The sequence below is a fragment of the Colletes gigas genome, unplaced genomic scaffold (assembly GCF_013123115.1).
Source record: "Colletes gigas isolate AHSC1104 unplaced genomic scaffold, ASM1312311v1 Colletes_gigas_Sc00010, whole genome shotgun sequence".
In the NCBI taxonomy this organism is placed as follows: domain Eukaryota; kingdom Metazoa; phylum Arthropoda; class Insecta; order Hymenoptera; family Colletidae; genus Colletes; species Colletes gigas.
Window position 1 is genome coordinate 320,508 of NW_025106639.1, and position 27,239 is coordinate 347,746.

Sequence of the window (27,239 nt, forward strand, 5' to 3'; positions counted from 1 at the left end):
TTTCCGCATTAATTTAATCAAAATTAATCCCGGTTCGAGGCATTGCCCCCTCGGGGGGTTTGTTTGCGCCCGGTAGCCGGGACCTGAAAGCTCTTTGAGGCACGTCGAATCGCAGAAATGGAAAATTAATGCGTAGCCCAGTTCGCGTTACAGCGACGCGGCAGCGTCGAGCTTTCGCGGGAACTGGGTCACTGGGGCGAAGCTCGGAGAGAGGAGCCTCTCTCATCGAACTGCATCTGCATCCGTGCACCGGGGGGGTTGAACAGGCCTGACGTCTTTCCGAACGCGACGGGATCGCACAGGAGGGTGAAAAACCTTGGGGAAAGGGGGGGGAGAGAAAAAGCGTCGCGCTGCGTTGTCGACGATAATGGCTCGACGAGTGCCACAGCGTCGTTGGGGCCTCGAAGGTACCCGTAATTGGGGACAGGGTGGAAATTCGCAACTGGAACGCAATGAAAGTGAAACCAGGGGTGGGTCACAGGGGTTGTAACGAACGCGAGCGCGCCAACGGTGCTACGGAATCCGGGAGAGCCGCGGAATATGTACCAACTGGGGTTAATTCTCTTTTTGTATCTTCCTGAAAATTAAATTTGCCAATACAGGTTTCATCAACCCCCAATTTTGGTCTCGAATGATAGGGTCAGTTGCCTGATTTTTATTTGTTTTCGGAGGAGCTATAGATAATTGAAGCTTGATTCGTAAATACTATAAAATATCGAGAGGGATTAATTATTTTGTCAGTAAGGGGGTTGTTTATTTGGTGTCCTCCGTATGGAGTCCACTGTGTGATTCAGATTGATAAAAATTGTAATACTCGAGTTTTACAAAGTCCAAGTCAAGTGGTGTTCTCTTTTTGTATCTTCCTGAAAATTAAGTTTACTGATACAGGTTTCATCAACCCCCAATTTTGATCTCGAATGATAGGGTCAGTTGCCTGATTTTTATTTGTTTTCGGAGGAGCTATAGATAATTGAAGCTTGATTCGTAAATACTATAAAATATCGAGAGGGATTAATTATTTTGTCAGTAAGGGGGTTGTTTATTTGGCGTCCTCCGTACGGAGTCCACTGTGTGATTCAGGGGGATAAAAATTGTAATACTCGAGTTTTACAAAGTCCAAGTCAAGTGGTGTTCTCTTTTTCTATCTTCCTGAAAATTAAGTTTACTGATACAGGTTTCATCAACCCCCAATTTTGGTCTCGAATGATAGGGTCAGTTGCCTGATTTTTATTTGTTTTTGGAGGAGCTATAGATAACTGAAGCTTGATTCATAAATACTGTAAAATATCGAGGGGGATTAATTATTTTGTCAGTAAGGGGGTTGTTTATTTGGCGTCCTCCAGAGTCCACTGTGTGATTCAGATTGATAAAAATTGTAATATTCGAGTTTTACAAAGTCCAAATCAAGTGGTTTCACCGACCCCAAATTTTCATCTCGAATGATATGATACATTGCCTAATTTTTATTTCTTCTTCGAGAAATACTAGACAACCACAGCTAGGTTCATAGCTTTAAGAATATAAGAGTACAAAATATCGAGAGGGGTAGTTTTCTAGAATTTAATTATTTTATTAACAATGGGATTCTTCATTTAGTGTCTTCTAGTGTCCACTGTGTGATTCAGGTGGATAAAAATTCTAATACTCAAGTTTTACAAAATCCAAAAAGAAAAATACCTTTGAAGCCTCTTCTACACCAAAAAAAATCTGATCGATGATCAATCGAATGATTGACCCCTCCAGGCGTTCTGCAGGTTGGGTTGCCTAACCCTGACCAATCACGAAATCCGTCGAAGGGCTTGGAAGAATGGAAGCTCTGCTCTCGAACACTCGGGACACCCCTTGTCACTAATTTAAGTATGGCTGACTCCCAGCGATAGCCTGATCTTTGGGGTACGCTTGATCCCTCACAGCAAAAATGGGAGGAGAGGAATAGGGGACTAGGTAATACGCCTCTTCTGAGAGTTGCCTGTTGTATCATTTTGGACCCAACTAAAAATTGAATTTCAACTTATTTAAGAACGAATTAAAAGGTAAAGCGTACGTACAACCGATGGATAGAAAGGCTGTGTCGCGTGTGCACTAATTTACTTAGAAAACGAGAAGAAAGAGTCATTATCGTGCTCATCCTGCTAGGCGACAGAGGGAAGTTCCAGTCGTCGTTAAAAACGTGAATAAATATTTTAGTGATCTGATACAACCAAAGACGCCATCCGGAACAAAGCCATCGACAGATCGGTCGATGATCGACTGCTTCGTTAATATTTACCACGTGCCAATAGCAGTTTGTGTGCACTGCCCAGTCGATCGGTGTTTGCCATTTTTGACAGAAAAGAAGCACAGTGTCAGTTTGAGTATTTCGTCGAGCAATCGACAAATATATACGTTTCTGTACAAACGAACATCGTTCGCAGCGTTGACCATCGGCGAACAGTCGATAGTATTCGCCAGGCGTAACGCGTGATGTCATTTTGTGTCGTAATTTGAAAACATATTGTTGACGCGCCTCTGTCCGTTTTAGTGAATACCGAACAGGTTACGCCCGTGTACAGGGTGATCTTAGAAACTGGTATTGCAGCTCTTCTCCAAGGTGAGGCACGAAAAACTGACGCAGGAAACGGTTGATTTCTCGTTGCGTAAGTCGATTCCGCACACAAAAGATCAGATCGTTAAAAACGCAACACTTGGCGGGATATTTCACATTTTATTCGATCCTCTCGTTGAAACTGCGTTTATCGTCCTAAATTACGTGTCGGGTAAACGTTTCATTCAGTTTACGATTGATTTACATCTTACGTGCTTTTGCTTTCCAGATTTTCCTCGTTAACCGTGTCCGGGATTCGTAGAAACGTATCATAATGGGTTTTGCTAACAACGAGAAAGTTGTTCAGTGCTATATGTAAATAGGAGGCTTGGAATTACTCGACCGTGTCCGCTGCATAACTTAGAAATGAAATAAAAAGCGTAAAGAAGCGAGTAATAAAATGTGTAAATGTTTATGGCAGAGGGTTTGAACAGTGGCCCTGGTAGCGCGCGTATTGGGAACATGATTACGCCTCTGGACTTATTAAAAATTCCAGGAGCACCTTGCAGCGTACATTCAATGAGCTCCATACTTTGAAACTGTGGAGGGAAAGGCCATAATTAAAGTCCATTTAGCTGTTTCTATTCGATCATATAAAAAAACACACGTATACTCAAACGTTAAAAAATCTTTTATTGCGGTAAAAATACAGAATTTTCAAATTAATTAAAATAAACAGAGATGAAAGGGGTGGGTTCGATGCAAAACAATCAATTTTTCAAAACGCGTTTTTAATCAATTGCGTCACGACCATTAACCGGGCGACTTCGACGCGAATTTAAATTATTAAAATTATCACGGGGGGTTTGTGCATTCCATTTTCGTTACACGACGCGTGAAATATTGGTTTTAACGCGTGAAAGGGCCGAATTAACGACAGTTCACGTGATCGCGGATCGATCACCGTAACTGAAGCCAACCACTTCCTGTTTCCGTTTGGTTGAACCGTAATCGACCGTAGGATTATCTCCTATTCATTGGATAACTGTACCCCCCCCCCCCCCCCCCAACCCCCCAACCCCCTTTCCCTTCGTATTTCCTTTAACCTCGAATCTCCAGGAATATTTTCTTGAGTACATTCGTTCCCTGACCGTTTAAGCTTCCAATCAGGATTACGCAATTCTAGATTCTCTAAATTCGCTAACGGCGATTGGATCGAGATAAAAGTTTTGTGTGACGCTGCGAGGGTGGAAAACAGAAGAGGGACCTTCGTCGGAGAAAATTGCGAAAATTTTTATTTAATACTCTTTTTTTAACGCTGATCACAACTTTGTGACGTTTTTACAATTTATTTATATTTATTGTTCGAAACGTTATTCGTCAATTTTGTTGTGTATTCCTTTTATTGCTCGATTTATATCGTTTATTCGAGAGATTGCGCTTACATTCGGTAACTAGGTTCTGCCCGCGGATATCGGTTAAAAAAAAAAAAAAAAAAACGGGTTAAAGTTTTATCTTTTTTAATACTTTATCGCACGCAAAGCCCGACACAAAGTAGCTTATACTGTAAATTTGAAAGCTGTCTGCAAGCGTACAAAAGCTTATCGAAATGTATGGAGCACTTTTCGATTTATGGCGCGGAACAAAACGGGCAACAAAATTATTTGAAAATACACTTTTGAGTCGCATCGTTATGAAATAAATCCAACAGTATCGATGCTTCGATGGTGAAATGAAATTACGAAAATAACTGCCCTTACAGATGTATTTCCGTGTATAGATTTTTTTGCACCGCCCCTGGACACTGATTTCCTTTATTGTGTTTTATCGAGGTTTGTTATTCCGTTCGGGTAAATTCATATTTTAGCTACACGCGGAGTTTCAACTAAATTGATTCCGTAAACAAGATTCTGCTCGCCCAAAGGCTAGAATATATTGTTGATGTATGTTAAATGGTTAAATAGAAATTTTATCGTTTCTCGCGCGAAGCGGAACGTTCGACGAGTCGATCGCGAATAAATGAAGATGGACGGTATTTGTTCGGCTCCTTGGGGGATGTTTGTTGTTTCTGATAAAGATCGAGAGCCGTTTTAAAAGCGTCGATTCCCGATACTCGATTAATTCTTGGGTAAATTGGTCACGGTCGTCACGCGATTCTCCGATAAACGGGTCGATAAATGTGTTTTCAGACGACGGTGGTTTTCTCTCTCAATCGGGGGGCTCGTTAAATTTTTCAACACGGAGGCTGTGCCCGTCGATTCACGCAGGGAAAGATCGATGTTCTTTCCCCCGCGATACGAAATAAATTGTCGCGAAAAATGTTTCCTCGTTTCGCGGTTATCTTTATTAAACGACGACGCGTCCGTGCTTCTGGCGATTCCGTGTTAATTTGACCCAGTTGGGAACCCCCCGTCGAATTCTCTGGCGAGAAAACCGATGCATTGCGCGCGGTAATTTATTTTACTTTTCCCTTGTTTATTGATACTGGAATGCACGGAGCACATAACTTGGAAATTATTGAAATATCTTCCGAACGGGTGCCGTATCCTCGACGTATTGATATTAAAAAAACTATAGAATCTATCGATTTCAAATTTTGTGCACACGTGCACGCGTAGTTATAGGGGTTGCGTAATTTTTTTCGGGTATATCGTCGATATTTTTCAGTGTTTTTCTTTCGTCCAACGATAATTCTGCATTTGTTATTGAATTCGTCTTGGTTATGAAACAATTCCTAGCAATTCTTCGCTCGGTCCCAACAGAGACGCTATAGCAGAGACGACTTATAAGCTAAGTGTGTCACCTGACTCCCTGATGCGAAACGTCGGAAAGCTTTTTCAAAAGGACGCAGCTTATACCCGGAAGCTTCAAGCATTAGCAGCTGGAAGAACCCCGGGAAAGTTTCGAATATCTCATTTGACTCACAATCTGGAAGCAATTTTCAAGTCTGTGTTTTAATACTCTGGCTGCGACAGTGCCCTGATTCCCATAAGATTTGCCCGGGCTTGCATTAATTCTTCTATTTGTCAATTAAGAAAAACAATTATTTAATGGTCATTCTAGCTGAAAACTAAGTGGTTGGATCTAGTAAAACATTATTTAAAAAATTATTGCTTTCCGAGGATATTTAGATACACTTTATTGCCTATGTTACTCTTTAGAAGAAACCACTATAATTGTGGATAAATATTAATAAAGTTGTTTATCTTATTTAAAATGAAATTCTTTTTGGAATGATAAAATATTTTTTACTTTCATCAGTAACTACTTTGGTGCCTCAGATTTTTTCTGGCCCCTCATTGGTGCCATTTAGGACTTAAACACTCGAGCTGTAAAATAAGTGAAAAGCAATATTTGAAAAATTATTGTTTTCCAAGGATACTTATTCTTCATGTTACTTTTTAAAAGCAACGATTATAATTGTGGATAAATATTACTAAAGTAGTTTATCTCATTCAGAATGGCTCGTCTCAAAGAAAATCAAAATTCTTTTGAAATAGAAAAAGCAACCCATAGAGATGATACACAGTGGAATAAAATATTTTTTACTTTCATCAATGACTACTTTGGTGCCTCAGATTTCTTCTGGATCCCCATTGGTGCCATTTAGGAATCCTAGATTTTATTTTTATATTGTGTCTAAAACACTAACTAAGATTTCCTAAAAAAATTGCATTGCACAAATGGTACATTGACGCTTCTATGTTTCCCGTCCTTCAAGCGTTCGCGTGTTAATTTACAGTGGCTTTTAGCTTTGTCACCAGTAACTCTTCCCTTTACCTACTCGCGTTACGGTCGAGTTATTCGTTCGAATTTTACCACCGGTGTAGCGAGTTTCAATTTTGCTCGTATTTCGGGGCCCGCGTTCGAACGATCCGACGCTAACGAGTACGAACAGGAAAGGAACGGGAAGGGATTGGAAGGACGAGGCTCGATGAAGTTGCAACGCCAGGAATTAACTTCGCCCGGGTGTGCATTCCCCTACCCCCGTAGCTCCGATTCCGCGTGGATATCGATACTTTCACCGTGAATCCGCGCGTCGGTGTTACTCGCGTGCGTGTACGCACAGGTGGGTCACGTTTCTCGCCCGCGTCTCCACCGACGTGTGTAATGCGCGTTTCCAGCGTCACGTGCGCGTGTGCGTGTCGTGCGTGCGCATACGCGTTCCGCGGTCCGCGATCCTCGAAGGCAAAAGTCGGCTCACCGTGACGGGCTGAGCCTAGTGCGCCTCCTGCGCGCGTCTCCGTACCATCTCTGTCGCGCTAATCGACGAAATTACGAGCCTCTGCCATCTTTGACTTGCACCGTTCCAGTCGATATTTGCGTACGAAACTGTTCCTACAAGTTTCAGGAATGAGTATTCACTTTGTTCAAAATAAAATAGACAATTCAACGAGCTTTCTTAAACGACTTTTTCATTGAACTGGGTATCGATAGACAACCCTTAAGGCGGATTATTAGGACCGTGAGTTTAAACCATCAGATGTACAACTGAATAATCCAATTTTTTCAGCAATGTTCAATGTTTATTTTGAGAGAAAGTAAAACTGCAAAAGAGCGGAAAAATCAATTGATTTTAAAATTGATGCTTAAAATAATTTGTATTACTCATTTGTACATCTAATAATATTGTATAATATATGTAAATGTAATTATTTGAAAATTTATGCAATCCTCCATTGGTTCATTATTTTTTAAACGCTTTAAGGGAAAGTTTATTTGCATTTACCAATTTGGTAAAAATCAAGTAACATTGAGTAAAATAATTCTAAAAATAATTCATAAATGTCCACTTTTGGGAACACTGGGTCAGAGAGCATACAATGTACGTTTCAAAGTAAAATGAAACGATCCTGTTGTCATTACCAATTTCCACTGATTTAGTTAGATGCTTATAAATTAAAAAAAAAGTAGTTTTAGCCGTTAAAACGTCCATCTTGAAACGTACGTTGGGAATTTCGATTAATTTCTTTATTTACAAGACTGAGTGGTATTTGGCGATCACAATTAGGTATCAATAGAAGTTGACTTTCCGGTGCGGAACTATTGCTAAATTCCACGCGCGTTGTCGGCCTCTTCTCTTGGTTGCCTGCCTTTTTCGGTCGTCCGGAGAACCCACCCTTTGACATCGATCCCTACTTGAATTCAGCGATTCCGCGAGCTTTCTCGTCCCCGGTACGGCTGTCGAAGGCCAGCTGCGTAGAAAAAGACGCACGCGAGCCTCCGGTGCGTTTTGCAACAACGGCGTCGACCGTGCCTCGATAATTATTATCGTTCCCGGACCGCTGTAATCAGCGTCCCTCGCCGTTGTCCCATTTTTCCCGCGCGACTGTTAAATTTGTACGCCGTTAATTGATTATCGTTCGTCACGTTATTACCCGTAATTTCATCGACGGTACCGACTGGCGAACGAATATTTGCAGACGGATAGTAATCCGTTGGCCCCGGCGTAGTCCCTGCATATTGATGCCCGAGGGCTTTTCCGGTATCGGCGCAATCACGGTACGATAGATTGCTCGATTTCTCTGTTTCAATGATACTACGGTATTAATTTAGGTGAACGGTGATTGTCGGTTATTAATTAATCGTCGTGAGCCGTGTTATTGCTGCCCAAAGGTCCTGGCCAAGTGCATTGCAACCCATAAGCAGCGATAACTACGTCCTTCGACTTAAATAAATCATTTCAAGATCGTGAAATAATTTCTATAGTTACTATCCAATTGAGGCTTCAGGCTGACAAACATTTAACACACATATGACACGATTTTTTACTAAGGAGCTAAAACAATTAATTCTGAAGACCAGATGTGGAGTCTTGAATTTTAACGAGTCTGTAAAAATGAGTTCAATAATAAATTATGGGCATGCTAGTTTCCAGTTGCTTCAAAACAAAGTTTCGTTTTCTTGGACAATTTGTTCGAATCCTAATACTCATCAAATTTTTATTACTCGTTAATGTCATACTACAATACGTGCATTCATGCTCTTGAAGGACCATAACACAAATTTTTACGCTTGGCTGCTTATCATAGTGGGTGATACTGATAATTACGATTACGTTCTGAGCAAATTGAATTTGACCACATTTGAACACCACAGAAAAGTAGCTTACTCTTTGTTAAAAGCGTACTTAATAGTCTGATCTCGTGTCCCAATATCATCGAAATGTTTAGATTTAATGGTCGTTCCAGAATGCACTTTGATCGATGTTTTTAACCATTCAATTCTATCATTTAAATGTTCTTTACTTGGCATCTCCTTGTAATTATTCACGGTCAGTCTCATACTTCATAACATTCAATTTTTGTTTTTCTATTTATCTTTATAATGTAACTACCTTCTTTCTTTACTAATGGGTACTTAATACCGTGAATAAATAAATAAATAAATTTGTTTCCAGGATTCTCGCTACAAAATGTCGAGAACACTGTTTTCTTTCACAATAAAATCAAGAACAAATTAGATATTTAAGGTTCTGAGCATAAGCAGCAATAAATAAGTTCTCCTACTTAAATAAATCATTTGAAGATCTTGAAATAATTTCTATAGCTTCTCCATACTATCCAACTGAGATTTCTAGCTTAGAAACATTAAAAACATTCGAAAGTATCAGCTGACAAAATTTGTATTACCTATTAATGTCATTAAGAGCGCTATGGGATAGCAAGAACACTGTTTTTCAGGGTGAAATTAAGAACAAATTAGATATTTAAGGTTTTGAAGTCGAGTGAGACATCCCAATGTCACGATGCAACCCATAAGCAGCAATAAATAAGTCCTCCTACTTAAATAAATCATTTGAAGATCGTGAAATAATTTCTATAGCTTCTCCATACTATCCAACTGAGATTTCTAGCTTAGAAACATTAAAAACATTCGAAAGTATCAGCTGACAAAATTTGTATTACCTATTAATGTCATTAAGAGCGCTATGGGATAGCAAGAACACTGTTTTTCAGGGTGAAATTAAGAACAAATTAGATATTTAAAGTTCTGAAGTCGAGTGGGATGCCCCAATGTCACGATGCAACCCATAAGCAGCAATAAATAAGTCCTCCTACTTAAATAAATCATTTGAAGATCGTGAAATAATTTCTATAGCTTCTCCATACTATCCAACTGAGATTTCAAGCTTACAAACATTAAAAACATTCGAAAGTATCAGCTGACAAAATTTGTATTACCTATTAATGTCATTAAGAGCGCTATGGGATAGCAAGAACACTGTTTTTCAGGATGAAATTAAGAACAAATTAGATATTTAAAGTTCTGAAGTCGAGTGGGATGCCCCAATGTCACGATGCAACCCATAAGCAGCAATAAATAAGTCCTCCTACTTAAATAAATCATTTGAAGATCGTGAAATAATTTCTATAGCTTCTCCATACTATCCAACTGAGATTTCAAGCTTAGAAACATTAAAAACATTCGAAAGTATCAGCTGACAAAATTTGTATTACCTATTAATGTCATTAAGAGCGCTATGGGATAGCAAGAACACTGTTTTTCAGGGAGAAATTAAGAACAAATTAGATATTTAAGGTTTTGAAGTCGAGTGAGACATCCCAATGTCACGATGCAACCCATAAGCAGCAATAAATAAGTCCTCCTACTTAAATAAATCATTTGAAGATCGTGAAATAATTTCTATAGCTTCTCCATACTATCCAACTGAGATTTCAAGCTTACAAACATTAAAAACATTCGAAAGTATCAGCTGACAAAATTTGTATTACCTATTAATGTCATTAACAGCGTTATGGGATAGCAAGAACACTGTTTTTTAGGGTGAAATTAAGAACAAATTAGATATTTAAGGTTCTGAAGTCGAGTGAGACATCCCAATGTCACGATGCAACCCATAAGCAGCAATAAATAAGTCCTCCTACTTAAATAAATCATTTGAAGATCGTGAAATAATTTCTATAGCTTCTCCATACTATCCAACTGAGATTTCAAGCTTAGAAACATTAAAAACATTCGAAAGTATCAGCTGACAAAATTTGTATTACCTATTAATGTCATTAAGAGCGCTATGGGATAGCAAGAACACTGTTTTTCGGGATGAAATTAAGTACAAATTAGATATTTAAAGTTCTGAAGTCGAGTGGGATGCCCCAATGTCACGATGCAACCCATAAGCAGCAATAAATAAGTCCTCCTACTTAAATAAATCATTTGAAGATCGTGAAATAATTTCTATAGCTTCTCCATACTATCCAACTGAGATTTCAAGCTTACAAACATTAAAAACATTCGAAAGTATCAGCTGACAAAATTTGTATTACCTATTAATGTCATTAAGAGCGCTATGGGATAGCAAGAACACTGTTTTTCAGGATGAAATTAAGAACAAATTAGATATTTAAAGTTCTGAAGTCGAGTGGGATGCCCCAATGTCACGATGCAACCCATAAGCAGCAATAAATAAGTCCTCCTACTTAAATAAATCATTTGAAGATCGTGAAATAATTTCTATAGCTTCTCCATACTATCCAACTGAGATTTCAAGCTTACAAACATTAAAAACATTCGAAAGTATCAGCTGACAAAATTTGTATTACCTATTAATGTCATTAAGAGCGCTATGGGATAGCAAGAACACTGTTTTTCAGGATGAAATTAAGAACAAATTAGATATTTAAAGTTCTGAAGTCGAGTGGGATGCCCCAATGTCACGATGCAACCCATAAGCAGCAATAAATAAGTCCTCCTACTTAAATAAATCATTTGAAGATCGTGAAATAATTTCTATAGCTTCTCCATACTATCCAACTGAGATTTCAAGCTTACAAACATTAAAAACATTCGAAAGTATCAGCTGACAAAATTTGTATTACCTATTAATGTCATTAAGAGCGCTATGGGATAGCAAGAACACTGTTTTTCAGGGTGAAATTAAGAACAAATTAGATATTTAAAGTTCTGAAGTCGAGTGGGATGCCCCAATGTCACGATGCAACCCATAAGCAGCAATAAATAAGTCCTCCTACTTAAATAAATCATTTGAAGATCGTGAAATAATTTCTATAGCTTCTCCATACTATCCAACTGAGATTTCTAGCTTAGAAACATTAAAAACATTCGAAAGTATCAGCTGACAAAATTTGTATTACCTATTAATGTCATTAAGAGCGCTATGGGATAGCAAGAACACTGTTTTTCAGGGTGAAATTAAGAACAAATTAGATATTTAAGGTTCTGAGCATAAGCAGCAATAAATAAGTTCTCCTACTTAAATAAATCATTTGAAGATCTTGAAATAATTTCTATAGCTTCTCCATACTATCCAACTGAGATTTCTAGCTTAGAAACATTAAAAACATTCGAAAGTATCAGCTGACAAAATTTGTATTACCTATTAATGTCATTAAGAGCGCTATGGGATAGCAAGAACACTGTTTTTCAGGATGAAATTAAGAACAAATTAGATATTTAAGGTTCTGAAGTCGAGTGAGACATCCCAATGTCACGATGCAACCCATAAGCAGCAATAAATAAGTCCTCCTACTTAAATAAATCATTTGAAGATCGTGAAATAATTTCTATAGCTTCTCCATACTATCCAACTGAGATTTCAAGCTTACAAACATTAAAAACATTCGAAAGTATCAGCTGACAAAATTTGTATTACCTATTAATGTCATTAACAGCGTTATGGGATAGCAAGAACACTGTTTTTCAGGATGAAATTAAGAACAAATTAGATATTTAAAGTTCTGAAGTCGAGTGAGATGCCCCAATGTCACGATGCAACCCATAAGCAGCAATAACTAAGTCCTTCGACTTGAATAAATCATTTGAAGATCGTGGAATAATTTCTATAGCTTCTCCATACTATCCAACTGAGATTTCAAGCTTAGAAACATTAAAAACATTCGAAAGTATCAGCTGACAAAATTTGTATTACCTATTAATGTCATTAACAGCGTTATGGGATAGCAAGAACACTGTTTTTCAGGATGAAATTAAGAACAAATTAGATATTTAAGATTCTGAAGTCGGTTGGGACGTCCCAGCGTCGATCCCGCGGGCTTCCGTTTCCGCGAAGACGCCAAAGTACGTCTGTCGGTGTCGTAAGCAATTTGTACGGAACAAAAGCGTACGATCGTCCCCGGAATTTGCATTGTTTGATATACCAGGAGCACTCCCTCGCGAAAGGAGAAGCGGTTTAAGTAAGCTTCGATCCAAAAACATCCCCGTTTCCTAGCCCCCCACGACTTTGATGGATTCCTCCGCGGACAATGGAGTCGTCGTTCCATCCTTCCTTCCTTCCTTCCATCCTTCCTTTCCATTTCCCGTCCCTTTTCCTGGACGAAAGAACAACGCGTTACCCGGGTGTTTTACCGTTGAACGTTCCAGTTTCCTTCATCTATTCGCGATTTATGGCGCGGCCTCTGACTTTCCAGCCGCCTGGAATACCTTGCCCGATAACTGTATCAGCAATTTCAATAATCGGCCCCAGAAATCGCCCGAGCGATATTACGTTTGCCTGAAAACACGTTAACTACGAGCGCCACGCGAATCGCCCCCCTCTGTAGATTGAACGGTGATTGGGGACGATTGCACTGGCCCTTTCCGGTTTCTTCGGTGCCCCGATCTCATAATTACACGACCAGACATTTTGCGTATCGATGCATTTCAGTTCGACGAATTCGTGTCAAAAAAAAAAAAAGAAACGTTTTGCGTGGAGCGTGTTTCAGTTTGAAAAAGTGGAAAACTTGCCTCGAACGTGATTTTTGCAGGGAGTTTTGGTTTAATTTTTTCTATGGAAAAAAATGAAAATAACATTATTTCACCCCCCTCGAAAAAATGTACGGTTTGAGTTTTTTTTTTTTTAAATTTGTTTGTGGAAAGTAAATATACCTACTAATACAATTGTTGTTTGTTCACCGACCTGCACGAGCGAAAATAGAATTAAAAATACGAGTAAACAAACCGTCCACGGGGGGAGGGGGAATATTTTTGCGCGAGCGACGTGTGCGCGTCGTTTCTCGTACAACGGCTACTAAATATGTTCGTACCACGTTGCAGCACCTTACGAGGGCGGAATATGGAAGGTGAGGGTTCACTTGCCCGACCACTATCCCTTCAAATCTCCTTCGATCGGCTTTATGAACAAGGTGTACCACCCTAACATTGACGAAGTCTCAGGCACGGTGTGTCTAGACGTAATAAACCAGGCCTGGACTGCCCTTTACGGTACGTATTTACGTCGAAACGTTCTTGAATTGTTGTTACCTAACAGCAAATTATCGAAGGCAGGTGCAAATATCGTCGCTTTCAGGAAACGGTCCTTCGACAGTGCAATTTAACTCGAACGATTTTCTTCTCTGTTGCAGATTTATCGAATATTTTCGAGTCTTTCCTGCCCCAACTGTTAACATATCCTAATCCAATTGACCCCCTAAATGGCGACGCCGCGGCCATGTATTTACATAAACCTGAGGAGTACAAGAAGAAAGTAGCAGGTGAGTTCTGTCTTGTTTGTAGAACTCATCTCACTTCGGTGATTGCCTTATTAACCCGTCGCCTTGCAACGATGAGTCACTATCGTCGCGCGAGATTATGCTACGAACGTGTTAACACGCACGGCTCGGGCTCGTGGCGCCCTGGTATTGTTTCGCTGTCGTCGATGTTCAATATACGCGACGCGTGCACATGTGTAACGCGCGTGTTCGCGAATTAACGACTTCTTTCTGCATATTTTACACTTTGTATCTCGGATCTTTCAAATTGGATCGCCGCCACTCACGACACGTTTAATCCCTTTGCTGGTCAGAATGTTATAAGATTGTCAAAATTCATTAGAATCAACATCAATGGGAGTACTGGTACTTAATGATTTTTTTACAATATTTCACAACGTTGAAACACACATGTGCTGTGTCACGACAGGGAGCCACGTTCTCTCTGTTTGCTTTTAATATCAGTAAGAGCTGAAAATCCCAACTCACCATAGGTACGATGTGAAACGAACAAGTTGTTGTACTCTTCCCTGATAGAAACGTTTCTATGAATATTTGACGTTGTAAACGTTGATTTAACACTTTGACTGTCACGTCATATAGGGTGTCTCACCCGATTTTGACATCTTGATTTTCTCGCTATTGTTACTCATAACAAAAAATGTTTCAGCGGAGGCTTGAATGGTATCGAGTGGAGCATATTCTGATGTTATTAGTTTTTTCGTGAGTGGACGCGTAAAGGTCATATAAAGGTCAACTTTGTTTTTTTAAATGGAATGAGGTATTTTTTAATACATCAATCGATTCAGCTGGATAATCGTTATAAAAAAGTACTAACTATGTAACGTCGAAAAATTAGTAGTTCAGGAGATATTTCAATTTAAATAATTCTAAAACACCATTACTGTTGTACTAAGACGTTAGCGTTTATTTACAGGAATGGTTTAACGTAACGACCATTTACATCACGGCATTTTTTAAATCCATCAAAATCAAGATGTCAAAATCGGGAGAGACACCCTGTATAGGTGGCAAGACTTTCCCACTATGGAACTAGATCAATTAATTCTGAAATTGAAATTGAATAAATTTGTATAGAACGAAGTTTAGCGAGGCTACGAAAATAAGCATCGAAATTTTATGTCCAAAATCGAAGTTTTGGAATTGTACGGTTTTGGTGTGGCAGTCAACGTGTTTGCGTTTGAGTAAACCAGGCCCGGAACGATTAAGAGCCATTTTTCTAACGATGAACTGTGCACAATCGCAAGGCAACGGGTTGATCGTCCTCCCCCACCCGACGTAAATTGTCACCGTTCGAAGCGACGACGTTATTTCCACGTAGAATATATCCGAGCGCATTAGCCACGGATGCAATTTCCTTCTTGATTTCTCGACAGATTACGTGAGGAAATACGCGACGGAGGAAGCGCTAAGGGACCAGGAGAACGGCGGTACCGGAAACGGGATGTCGTCCGATAGCGAGTCTTCGATGAGCGACTTCAGCGAGGACGAGGCACAGGACATGGAGTTGTAACCAAATATTTTACCATCCGTACCCATATCCTTAATCTCGATTCTCTGTAAACCCCGATCGCTCGTCCTACCAAATAGATGCTTACATTCGAACCTCCGGACCTCACTGTCGGTTTAGCCACGTGGCAACTCTCGTCACTAATCGTTTCGTAGAAACATTTTCAAAAAAGAAAAAGAAAAAAAAAAAAAGAAACCGCGACCAGGTTGCCTGTCGATTGTCGCGAGGTAAAAGGGAACGAACGACGAAGCATTGCGGACAAAACGAGGAAAGAAAAAGAAAAAGAACAAATAGAACACGGAAGGAATTTGCAAAAAAAAATACGACGCGCGAGGACCGAAAAAAGAGAATCGCTTTTGGAGTTCTCTTTACGCGAAGCGTCGTCGCTTCTTTGTCGAATCGAGAGAGAACCATTCGCTGGAATTCACGAGTTCGCCGTCAATCGACTGGCTGTCGATTTTTATTTCTTTTTTTTTTTTAAATTACCAATCGTTCTGACTTCGGCATCGATCCGGACGGAACAATCGCGGAATCATCGTCCACGTTTGACAAGCGATCGCACCGTGAAAACCATGTAACGAACATCCGTGCAAAAGTGTTTTCTTTTTTTCTTGTTTACTATTTTGGTTCCGGGTTCGCGCCATCTCGTTTGAAATATATATTTTTTTTTTTACTCTCGTTACCATTCTTTTTCATTTTTTTTTCTCGCCCCCCTCCCTCGATGGACGTTAACACGTTGCACGAGCACGAAAGTCGATTCGTATTCCTTACGGGGTGTTGCAATGTCTGGGTACTCGACGTTCCGCCTACGGGACACGTTATCTCTCTCTCTCCCCCCCGATTAGCATTGTTTCGATCAAACGTTCGATTCCTCGTATTTCGAAAATTCGTAACCGAGTTAACGACTCTTTTGTAACGTCTGCGAGCAATTCTCGAGGTCACGCCATTGGCAGGGGCGACGATGTTGGCACGAAAATGACTCGTCTCGAACGATCACCGTGTGAATTTCTTTCGATTTGTTGGCGTTTTATTGTTTCTCTTTTGAAGATAGCCGGAAAATGAATCGGTACTAGGTCCATCTTCCTTTGTTCTGTCACCATCCCTGAACGTTTCCCTCGCAGGGTGCAGCCACGGGATAAGGCTTCGACAATAGTGTTGAAGACACTGACGAGTCTACGGTATAAACGGCGTTTAAGTAACGATCTAAATGTCGGGACGATCCAACCGCAGTTGAAGTCCGCCCGATCGGCAATGTTCGGCAGAAGGAAAACGATCGAGGACACGAGTCGATTTCGAGCGTCGCAAGACGAGGGTGCGACGTTCTCAACGGAGTTGCGCCAGTATTCGGAGATGGACGTAGATTTAAATAACACGGGAGGAAGTAGAAGCGATTTGGACGCCACCGTCTAAACGGACGTCGCTAAATTTTTATAAATCCACCCCCCACCCCCCTCTTATTTTATAAATCGTTTGGTGTGAAACCGCTCGAACGCTGAAAATTTCGCAATCGAAACGAGGATGACTCCGACGAGGACGCTTTTAACTTCGCGTTTTACTTTTTACCGTTTGGCGATTTTGATACGATAGATATTTTTTAGAGGCAGCTTTCACCAACACGCGTTCGTGCAAATACACCGGGTACCATGTGTTACCTCCACCGACGGCTCGTTTGTAAAATCGGATTTATTTGGGGTGGAGAGAGAAGAGCGGGACGGAATCGTAGAGGAAATCGAAAAATAAATATATAAATGAACGGCATGTGTAAGGAGAAGGGTAGCGATTGCGACGACTAATTGCGAAACGAATAATAATAGAAAAGTATAACGATCGATGATACGTGAACTTCGTGTAAACGTGAAAAACGAATTTGTACAAATCTTGGTGCACAATAATCTCTTTGTTTAGTTGTAACTTGCTTCAAATTGATCTCTCTCCTTTTGCGTGATTTACGTGCATGCAATACGATCAACTATACGTACGAGTATAGACGCCGGCGTTTTAGTGCCTTCTCAGGCAGGAAATTGTGCCTTATTATATGGGTCTCAGTAAAAGAAAAAAAGAAGAAAAAAAAAAACGAAATTGTCTCATTGGGTAAACATCGGTGAATACGACGAGCATCATTAACGAACGCAATCAAATCAAATCAATCGGGAAGATTACGAATTGAACGTAGCGTGTGATTTTTATTTTCGAATATAGGTGTAATGTTAACGGAAAAAATAAAACAAGAAAAAATAAATAAATAGAAGACGACGAGAATCGTCGAGCTGTCGAGACGATCGTGTATTTTTTCCGGAGTACGATTCGTAAAACGCGAATAAGAATGAGAAATACTTCCACCAAAAAAACAAGTTTGTAAGACAAATTTCTCGTCTGTATTTCGCGGTAGGTTCACTCCTTAATTTTTAACGAATGAATTTATTATTATCGTTCTATTATTATTCATACACGGGCGCGCCTATCGTACCGCTCTTGCAAACACGTTTTCGCGCGCCTTGTTTCTTTCGTACGCTCGCGCGAAAAATTATGCTCGCTGTCGAAGAATTCGCGTACCGCGTCGAGACACGCCCCAACGAAGAGGTTCATTTTATTTATTGTACGTTTTTTAACCCCCGATATCAGGAGACGAACGATGGTCTTGAAAAAAAAAAACTCGTAATTACGATAGCCGCGCCCCTGAATTTTAATCGATAGAATCTTTTTTTTTTCCTTTTTATTTAAGGAAAATCGACATTCGCGCGAAGGCGGATGCCGTTCAGAATTTACATTATTTACGATTATTTAAGACGTACTTTCATGGATTTTTGGTATGATTCGCAGCGGGCTCTATCCGTTGGTGAAGTGTATAGCAATATGTATTTACTAATTAGAGAAATGGTTATTAAAATGGAGTGAAACCAACATCGGCGTTTGTATGGCTTATTGGGCATCCCCGTGTGCCCCACGACGTCATTCTCAGGCCAACTGTAACAAGCATGTAAAAGTTTTGTTGTTACGTATCGTTTCTTGTCACATTTTATTTCTTCTTTCCGTCTCTTTCTCCGTGGTGTCGTCCCGCCGTCAGCGACAGCCGCGCATCTTTCGAGGTTTCGTGGCATAGAACGGCACAGAGAAGAAAAACGATGCGCGGAAAGACACAGCAATTCGTTTAGAAAGCCTGTTTGTAATTCTTAGCAATAATTCGCGGCAGTTTCTCTTAGTTTATTATCTGCGCCCCGTATCTTTCCGTGAAACGTTCTCTTTAGTTCGAAGTTAAGTCGGTGCAGTAGCTTTAATACGTTTCATTAGGATTCTTAGCGCGTCTCCAGGCATTATCACTTTTTAGACCTCGTCGTGAGCGAGGGAACCAAAACAAGACAAAACAAAACAAAAGAAAGACAATGAAGAAGAAAAGAAATAAATCGAAACTTGCGTTTTTTTCTTCGTAGTATACAGTGATTGGAGGTAAAGTCGTATTCACAGATCTCACATTATTTACTTTTATACATGTAACATAGGATTATCGATTTAATTATTATATGTTATTATTGATCGTATTCGCACAACTCTATTATGTATATGGTTTTACTAACCGATTGTTTAACCAATTGAAAAAAAAAAAAGGATAGTTTTAATAATCATTTTTTATTTTTTTGCAACTGTTGTTTGTCTCTCCTTATGTTTTACTTCATTAATTATATCGTACTACACGTTTATTTTTTTACAGTTGTCTTAGGACGATACGAATTTTCGTTGATATTACACATCCATGCGTCCCCTGCTAAATCGCCTGCTCGTCAGAACGATGAGAATATAAGTACCAGACGTTCTCTGCTCTACGGTAAAACATTTTTTCTTGTGTCACACTAACTTGCTCAATCTTTGCGCAGAATGTCGGGACTGTCCGTGGCAAAAGATTTGCAAGAAGACAATAACCGTGCTACCGTGCTTCCTCCACTTGCGTACCCAATTGCCACCTTTTCATCCACAAAGCTTCGTGAAGCAAGAGGCCATAAAAATATCATTTCCACAGCTGCGCGTGCGTATTAATTTCTCTGCCTTTAAAAAATTCCATTAAACGAATGCAAAGGAGTCGTTATCCGCTGTCTCGAGCAAAAGTCTCGTCGATTTATTCGCTTCTAACGGGGAAAAAACGTAACGGAGATACGTAAGTATACGTGGGACAACTCCAAAAGCTAGCAGTGACGAGCAATGCCATTCGTTGCCAAAGTGAGTGTTGGTTCCGTTAATTTTAGACGAACCAACCGGTCGAACTCGTTGAAAACGTTTCAACCCTGTATCATAAGTTTCTTTTTAATTAAGTTTCACGATGTTTAAGATCTCTCGTCGAGCTGCACAACAGCCCCTCACCCCCGGAATCTATCGTTTCTGTTCGGGGGGCGGGAACAATCGTATTTCAGCGAGGATTTTGAGCAAATTCTGAAACCGTGACTCGTCCAACGACACGATTATTCCCCCCCCCCGTTGAGACGCGTTACTTTCCTTAAAATTATTTTCCAGCAACGCGTTGAGAGTTTGCGAACGGAAACAACTATCGAGCGATATAATAACCCACCTTTAGATAACTTTCATCGAGACAAGGAAATAGCAATATTTTTGCTACTCGTTCATAATACTATATCATCGATGTTATCTAATGTGTTAATGACGATGCCAACGTACGCATTCGCAATAATGGTTGATTAAAGCTATACAGATCTTATCGTTATTGTCCGATCGAAACGATCGAAGCTAGTTTTACACAAAATAACCCAACAACGATGCTGTTACGTGAACGGAGAATATATTTAATTCGATTCGCTCGTTGTAACCTAGTCGGGAATTTAAAAAAAAAAAATCCATTTTCACTTTCCGTCGATAAACCGTCGAGACTATTGTAAATTTGGTCCGTGGACGAGTCGAGAATCGTGAAATATATTCTCCAGTGTGCGCCTGAAACATTGAAATACGCTGTAATATTTTGAGATTTGTAAGCGGTAGTAAAATACGTTACGCGTACACCCTGGGATCGAGGGGGTTCGCGCGGGTAGTGAAAGTCGAGGAACAACGTTCTACCAAATCACGATCGTAAATGCATAAATCCAACCAACCCTTTCACTGCGACGGGCTTGCACGCATGTACTTATTTGTAACACTAAGGAACAAGTTGGAGGAGATACAGCGAACTCGTGAAATCGATCTAACTAGAAAACGGACGATTTGTGTACTTTTTCTCGGTTTAAGTCGGGGCAATCGATCGATCGCTCAAGGCCCCGCGCTCGTTTCTACGGCGAAATTGAAATTTGTAAACACCGGTATTTTAAACAAAGGGACGAGGCAACGTAGCGTTAAGATGGAAATCTATCGTGATTCACGGCGGGGAAAGTGGCCTTGAGACGATCCGTTTTGCACCGATCGTGGCACATTTGATCGCGCCAAGGGAGGCAGGTGTTGCGACTCCGTTAATGAATGGCGGCTCCCATCCGCGGGGGCATCGCTTTTGCACAATACTCCGCCTCGAGGCGTTCGTTATATCTTTTCTGACCGCTGTAGCGCCACTATAGACACGCAATAGTAGTTTAACGCAGTGCACGAGATACTTTCTTGATTGTTTAATTAACCGTTGGAAAACTAAGTAGCCTACCCCACCTTCGACAGGCGTTATCCGTGCACGCATAACCAGTGCGCGTACAGGAATTTTACAGCAGTGAAAGGGTTGATGTTATGAACACGTGATGAACGATCGGTAGACAGAAAGTGCACAATAACAAATTTGAAGGAAACTGGAGGAACGATATTTTCATTCAGGCGTTTTCTAATTGGCGAGTCTTTGGTTTCGCCCGCAGGCTTGCCCCGCAGGTTCGAGGTAGCAGTCTGGTCCGGAACTTGAAACAATATCTCTTCTGCCCTTTTTACTAAGTAATAATATCTAAAATAGACGTATTCGATAGTTTATAAAATATTTGCGTTCCCCGGACCAGGCTACAGCCCCCGAAGAGACCAATAAGAGAGATCATAACCGCGGGTTAAACCTCTGAGCGTCTTTGCGCGTGCGTGGGAGTCCAGCGGGGAAGGCAGACGTTTCGCTGACTTATCACGATCGATCGAAAACAAGATCGAGATCCGCGGGGACTTGAAACTTATCGGTACGCGTCGGTGGAAGCATTCTTCGATGCATAGTGTGTAACGTTTAGTACTAACATTAAGATGCCGAAACATACAAAACGTGATCGTCATCGACTCTGCAGTAGGTCAGCCTATCACCTCACAATAATTTGCTCGACGAACGAGCACGAGAATCAGAAAAGTTTTAAATGGAAAAACGCGTGGCTGGCGAGACCCGAGCGAAATGTGTTCAGTTCAGTTTCTACAGAAACCAGAAAGTCGAAAATCCCGACGTGCGAGAGCCTATTCGGAGTTCTATGAAATCGATCCTAGGAGTCGTAGATCGCGCGAGTACTGCAGGGTTTACGGGGGAATCGAGATGCTCGTTAAAAGTCAAAGTTAAGCTTTATACGATGAAAAAATAAAATAAAATAAAAATGTGCGAGGGCGAGAAAGGGGAGGAACGTAGCGAGGGCATATTTGGAGCACTTGTTCAGGATTTCGAGAGCGACGAGTCGATTAGTAGTTAACGATGTTTTTGGGAACTGTGTCTACGTTCCACGCACGATCGTAAGATCGAATTATTGGTGTCCGTAGAGGTATATATATTTTCTTACTGCATAACGGTAATTAGCTCCGCTGCTTTGACACGTTAAGGCCTTAGTACATTAAAATCAGTTGCGCCGCTGTACACGCGGTGCCCGGAAACGAGGAATAACGATCGTGTCGAGTCGACGATCCGATCGAAAATTGAGAAACCTTCCTCGTCGAGATTCTAATTCGAACTGATTTGAGAGAACTAGAGCCTTAAGCTAGTTGTACAATTTCCTTAAGTACCTATTGTTTTAACGTATGGATTGTCTATATTGTCCGAGTGCTCGCGTTATTAAACAAACGAGGAGATGAATAATTTCCTCGAAAATCCGGGACAAAAGAATCGAGTGTCTAACGCATTTCAGTTGTTTTTTTCGATTAAATGAAACGTAAAAAGAGAAAAGAAAGAATACAATACAAGTGAAATAGGTACGCGCAGAAGCAACGACGCGGCGTGCTTCTGTTAAAAATATGTTTCATGGATTTGTTAAGAATCACAAAATGTCTTTCTAGTTAGTATAGTAACGGTAATTAAGAACTCGCTGATTCCACGTTCTCATGGCTCATGGCGACACAATAAAGAATAACAATGAACACTACACTATAACAAAATATTTATTATAAATAAGATATAACAAATATAAAGGATAAATATATTATATTGAATTAATAATGATTGAACGAGATGAAATTTTTTGGTACAATAAAACGAAAAGATCAATGTCGTTGTGATTATTTCACCTACGAGATTCTTCGTATCCTGACATTTTCGTTTTATATTTATACCATTACTTTATTTTCAAATATACTTTGTGCAGCTTATTCCTCTTCTTTTAGAAGATAGTAAGCTACAAATAAAATACAAATTAGTACGTAAATTAAAATTTACCGCCAAAAGTGTTCTGTTATACCAAGAGAGCGTGCATTTACCCAGCAATTCCTGCATTACCGACGAATCTGCCATTTTCATTTTCCCCACATATTGCATCGCAAACAAAATATCTAAACATAGCATTTTTCGTCTTTAAATACGTAATTTATCAGGAATACTTTATAATTCCCAATTCGAAATTATCTTTCTAATCGCTCGGTACATAATCTTGCGTACAAATTACTTTACGCACGATCGATATAAGCAATTATTATTATTTTTTTAGATCGATCACCGAACATATTGTGCGTGACAATGCGATAATGGCAACGTAAGCAACGAAAATTTGGTAAGAAGTATATACAGAAAGATGCGACTCGATTGATCACTCGGTGACGCTCAGCCATATGTAAAGCCGACCGGATCCGAAGCCGTGTACCGTGCACTCTGTCCAGCGCTCCAGTCGTGCCAGAACCACCGACCGACGCGCATCGTTCGCTGTCGCGTATACAGTTCGTGCGTATCGGTGATACACAGCGACCGTGCTGTACACTCGCTCGTCGCCACCGAAATTCCGACAGTGCATTTTTAGCCGATCCCGTTCATGAATCGAACGTGAACCACGTTCGAATAATTTTTGTGCGCGAGAGAATTCGTCGTGTCCGTGACACGTATTTAATGTGGAAGAGCTAACGAGCCGATACGCGAATCGTTCCTCGTTTTTTCGCCTTTTTCCCTCCCGTAATTTTACATCGACGAGAAACGAGACGTCCCGTCGACGCGACGAAGCAATTTCGGCTTCCTGTTCGTGGAAGCGTTCCGGTGTTCTTGAACCGGTGCGATACCGCCTCGGAAACGATTCGACGATCGGCGACGTGAAGTGCACCGAAAGTGTTGTAACCGCACGGACGGCGAGGAAGTGAGTAAACACGTCTCTTGTTTTTTGTTTTTTCTTTTTTCTCCTTTTCCACGACGGAACGCTGATAGTGCAAAGTACAAGTTTCCTCGTGTTTTCGCCGCTTCGTCGTTTCCACCTTCGTTTCGGGCTGCTTGTACGTAGCTTTTTCCGCGTTTCTTTTCTTTTTTTTTTCTTTCGTTTCTTTTCGTCGGTCGTTCGCTTCCCGTGACGCGGTCGATCGTTTTCTGGCATCTCGATAGGTTAGATTCAGCGTGGCGTGAATATATGTATTAGAGAAAAACGCATCGACAGATTTATTGGATTTATTACGCTTGCCGCGGGACGGGCGTTTTTCTTTCACGCTCGTTCCGACGAAGGAAATGCACGTTTCGATCGTGCCTAATAGGAAGCTGTCCGTAGTTTTATTAGGCATCGGGGCGACTGGCTTTTTTCAACGGATACGTGTGTTTGACGTTGGTCGTGTTGTCGTAAAGTTAATTTCTTTGGCGTCGATCAGAACGACGCTTTATTATTCTACGCGAACGGTTCGACAAATACGATTGTTAAGACTTATACGATTTCTAATCGTCGCATTTTATTTATCTTCCCTCCCGCGTTCTTCGTCGCGATTATCATACGAGCGGCCGACAAACGTGGAAACGATGGAAATAGAGCGCGTAAAATAAATATCACGTTGCTGCACGTGAAATATCGCTTTTTCTTCGTCAAAGAAACTTCAAAGCGATACAATTCTTTTTTCAGACTTCATATATTTAACACGTTGACTGCCATGGTGGTCGCCGGTGACGGATGCTTCGAACTCGATCTATTATTCGCTATTAAATTATCGAATATTTATCATTTTTACGCTACAATTCGAACGAATGCCGAGCGTGTTAATGGAAGTTCTTTGCATGCGGCGTTCTACATTTTTCCGTGATAAAACGATTCTCTATTTTCGTGGATTTATTGTTTCGAGAATAATTTACATTTTTAGGAATCGATGCGAATAAAATACAAGTTTGATCGAAGAAAGGTCACAGACGAAGAAGCAGGATATGGAAATAGTTTTCGTTCTTAATTCGTTAACTTTTTTCTATCGCGATCCTTGACGAATCGAGGCGTCGCGTTATCGTGCAACGACGCTAATTGGTTACTGCCTATTCGCTAATGCAGTCTGATTTTATGTTAATATTAAATGTATTTTTCGAATTTGCTTGTAATATATTTTACCGTGATTGCGTTGTCGGAACCCAGAAGATACCTGAGAAGTTAAAACTAGATTCGATTTACCTGACCCAGGTACCCGAACACCCATGAGATTCCCAAGGAACATGAAGTTACCGAAGAGTCATGTTAGGTTAGGTTGAGAAGTAGCAATTTGTCATGCCTCGACCTTTCGTCTTGCTTTCTCTATTTATTGTACTTGTCATCTCTTTCAATATGATGTATAAAATTGTTATATAAAAAGTAAAATTTGCTCGTAATACGTTTCACCTGAGAAGTTAAAACTAGATTCGATTTACCCGACCCATGAGATTTCGAAGGAACACGAAGTTACCGAAGAGTAATGTTAGGTTAGGTTGAGAAGTAGCAATTTGCCATGCCTTGACCTATTTCTCTCAACGTGATGTATAAAGCTGTTACATAAAAAGTAAAATAAACAATACCCAAAATTGAAAATTAACCTTGCGTATAAAAATTTGTATTGCCAGAACGTAAAATATAACCTACAAACAACTAGATATTTAACCAAGTCCCCCAACGAATAGAATATTTAACTATAAGTGTATTTAAACAATATCTGATTTATATTTGTATCATTGAGGCGTTCGTGTATTCGAATAGAGACGATAAGAGTAATGTGAAGAGCAAATTACGTGGTTCATCCAGAATATTACCGATCGAATGTCGGTTCTCTTCCGTTGCAATAGCACCAGTCGAGTCGAACTTCGGAGAAAATGACATAAGCGGCAATATGATGTTTTGAGGCGACAATAGGTATAGTAATTACCGGATCGTTCTTAGTCGGTTTGACACTGCCGCCGATAACAGTTTACGTGCAGCGTGTACAGTATTTGCATTACGATTATTCCATGGCACGTTCGTGTCACTTCGTTTCATTGGGCCAACGAGCTCGCATCCGATTCGTGTATCTGATTTCTGTGAAACTTTTTCAATGAGAGGGAAGCGAATCGAGCATGGAAACGAACGCATGCGCCGTGCGTGCAGGGGGGTGTTTACCCACAGGTGGGCAATCTTTTAGGTAGCGATTTTATTAGGCTGTTGCATACGAAATAGCGAGCCCGTACATAAATATTTAACTTTGTTCAAATTAATCATACAATACATTTCTGCTCAGTGAATTTTTTTTTTAACAAAATCAACAGATCTCTAAATGTATTTTTAACGTCTGTACGGTTATTAAATTTTTTTAATTTGCAAACGAATGTTGTAAATGTTTGAGTACGTGGAAATTACTTAATACCAGATCTGGGGAATATGGCGGACGTGAACGAACCTCATATTTTAACTGATGCAATTTTTGTAGGATCATTGTTGATTTTGGAATGTCAAAGATTGTCCATCTATAGGTGAATATTTTGTATCCGTCATACATCGTTTTAAGGTTATATCGATGCTTTTATTTCGTTGGAAATTGCATCACACTGATGCAATTCGTGCTCTGCAAGGGTTAACGACACGAACCGTGCGGTTGGTGGATCGCTTCCGCCTTTTCAAGTTCGATTCGACCGATCTGTATAGATATTCGGTAGTGGTGGGATTCCGTTTACTATTTACTCTTCAAAATCAATCCGATACCTCAGTATCGTTTCGTTGGCATCGAGCAGATGCTCGTCGAATTAAATACGCTACCTAACCTATACTCTCTGGTTAAATTAAAATTTATCCATATTCTTCACTTGTAGACGAATAAAATCTCATAACCTCCTTTGCCATATCTCGTACAGTTTTCTTTTGCAAAACTCATAAAAATCATAATTTAACCCAGACCTAACCTGTACTCTCTGGTTAAATTAAAATTTATTCATATTCTTCACTTGTAGACGAATAAAATCTAATAATCTCCTTTGCCATATCTCGTACAGCTTTATTTTTGAAATACTCATAAAAATCATAATTTAACCCAGACCTAACCTGTACTCTCTGGTTAAATTAAAATTTATTCATATTCTTCACTTGTAGACGAATAAAATCTAATAATCTCCTTTGCCATATCTCGTACAGCTTTATTTTTGAAATACTCA

General features: G+C 40.1%; 2 protein-coding genes across 8 annotated transcripts in view; both read left to right on the plus strand.

The window, feature by feature from the left end:
• Window positions 1–18,875, plus strand: part of LOC122397728 (ubiquitin-conjugating enzyme E2 H) — a 57,389-nt gene extending 38,514 nt beyond the window's left edge. For 5 of the 7 annotated variants that reach the window (XM_043397086.1, XM_043397085.1, XM_043397083.1 and 2 more), the window contains 4 exons: window positions 13,559–13,726; window positions 13,867–13,995; window positions 15,390–15,522; window positions 16,645–18,875. In XM_043397086.1, coding sequence (XP_043253021.1) covers window positions 13,559–13,726; window positions 13,867–13,995; window positions 15,390–15,522; window positions 16,645–16,933 — 719 coding nt within the window. In that variant the 3' untranslated portion in view covers window positions 16,934–18,875. Of the gene's footprint in view, window positions 1–13,558; window positions 13,727–13,866; window positions 13,996–15,389; window positions 15,835–16,644 lie in introns of those variants that run through there. The other 2 variants (XM_043397084.1, XM_043397089.1) reach the window with 2 other exon arrangements.
• Window positions 18,876–23,507: 4,632 nt separating this feature from the next.
• LOC122397729 (inositol 1,4,5-trisphosphate receptor) overlaps window positions 23,508–27,239 on the plus strand; it is a 55,701-nt gene continuing 51,969 nt past the window's right edge. The window contains 1 exon segment of the mRNA XM_043397090.1: window positions 23,508–23,991. The gene's annotated coding sequence lies outside the window, so the exon portion shown is untranslated.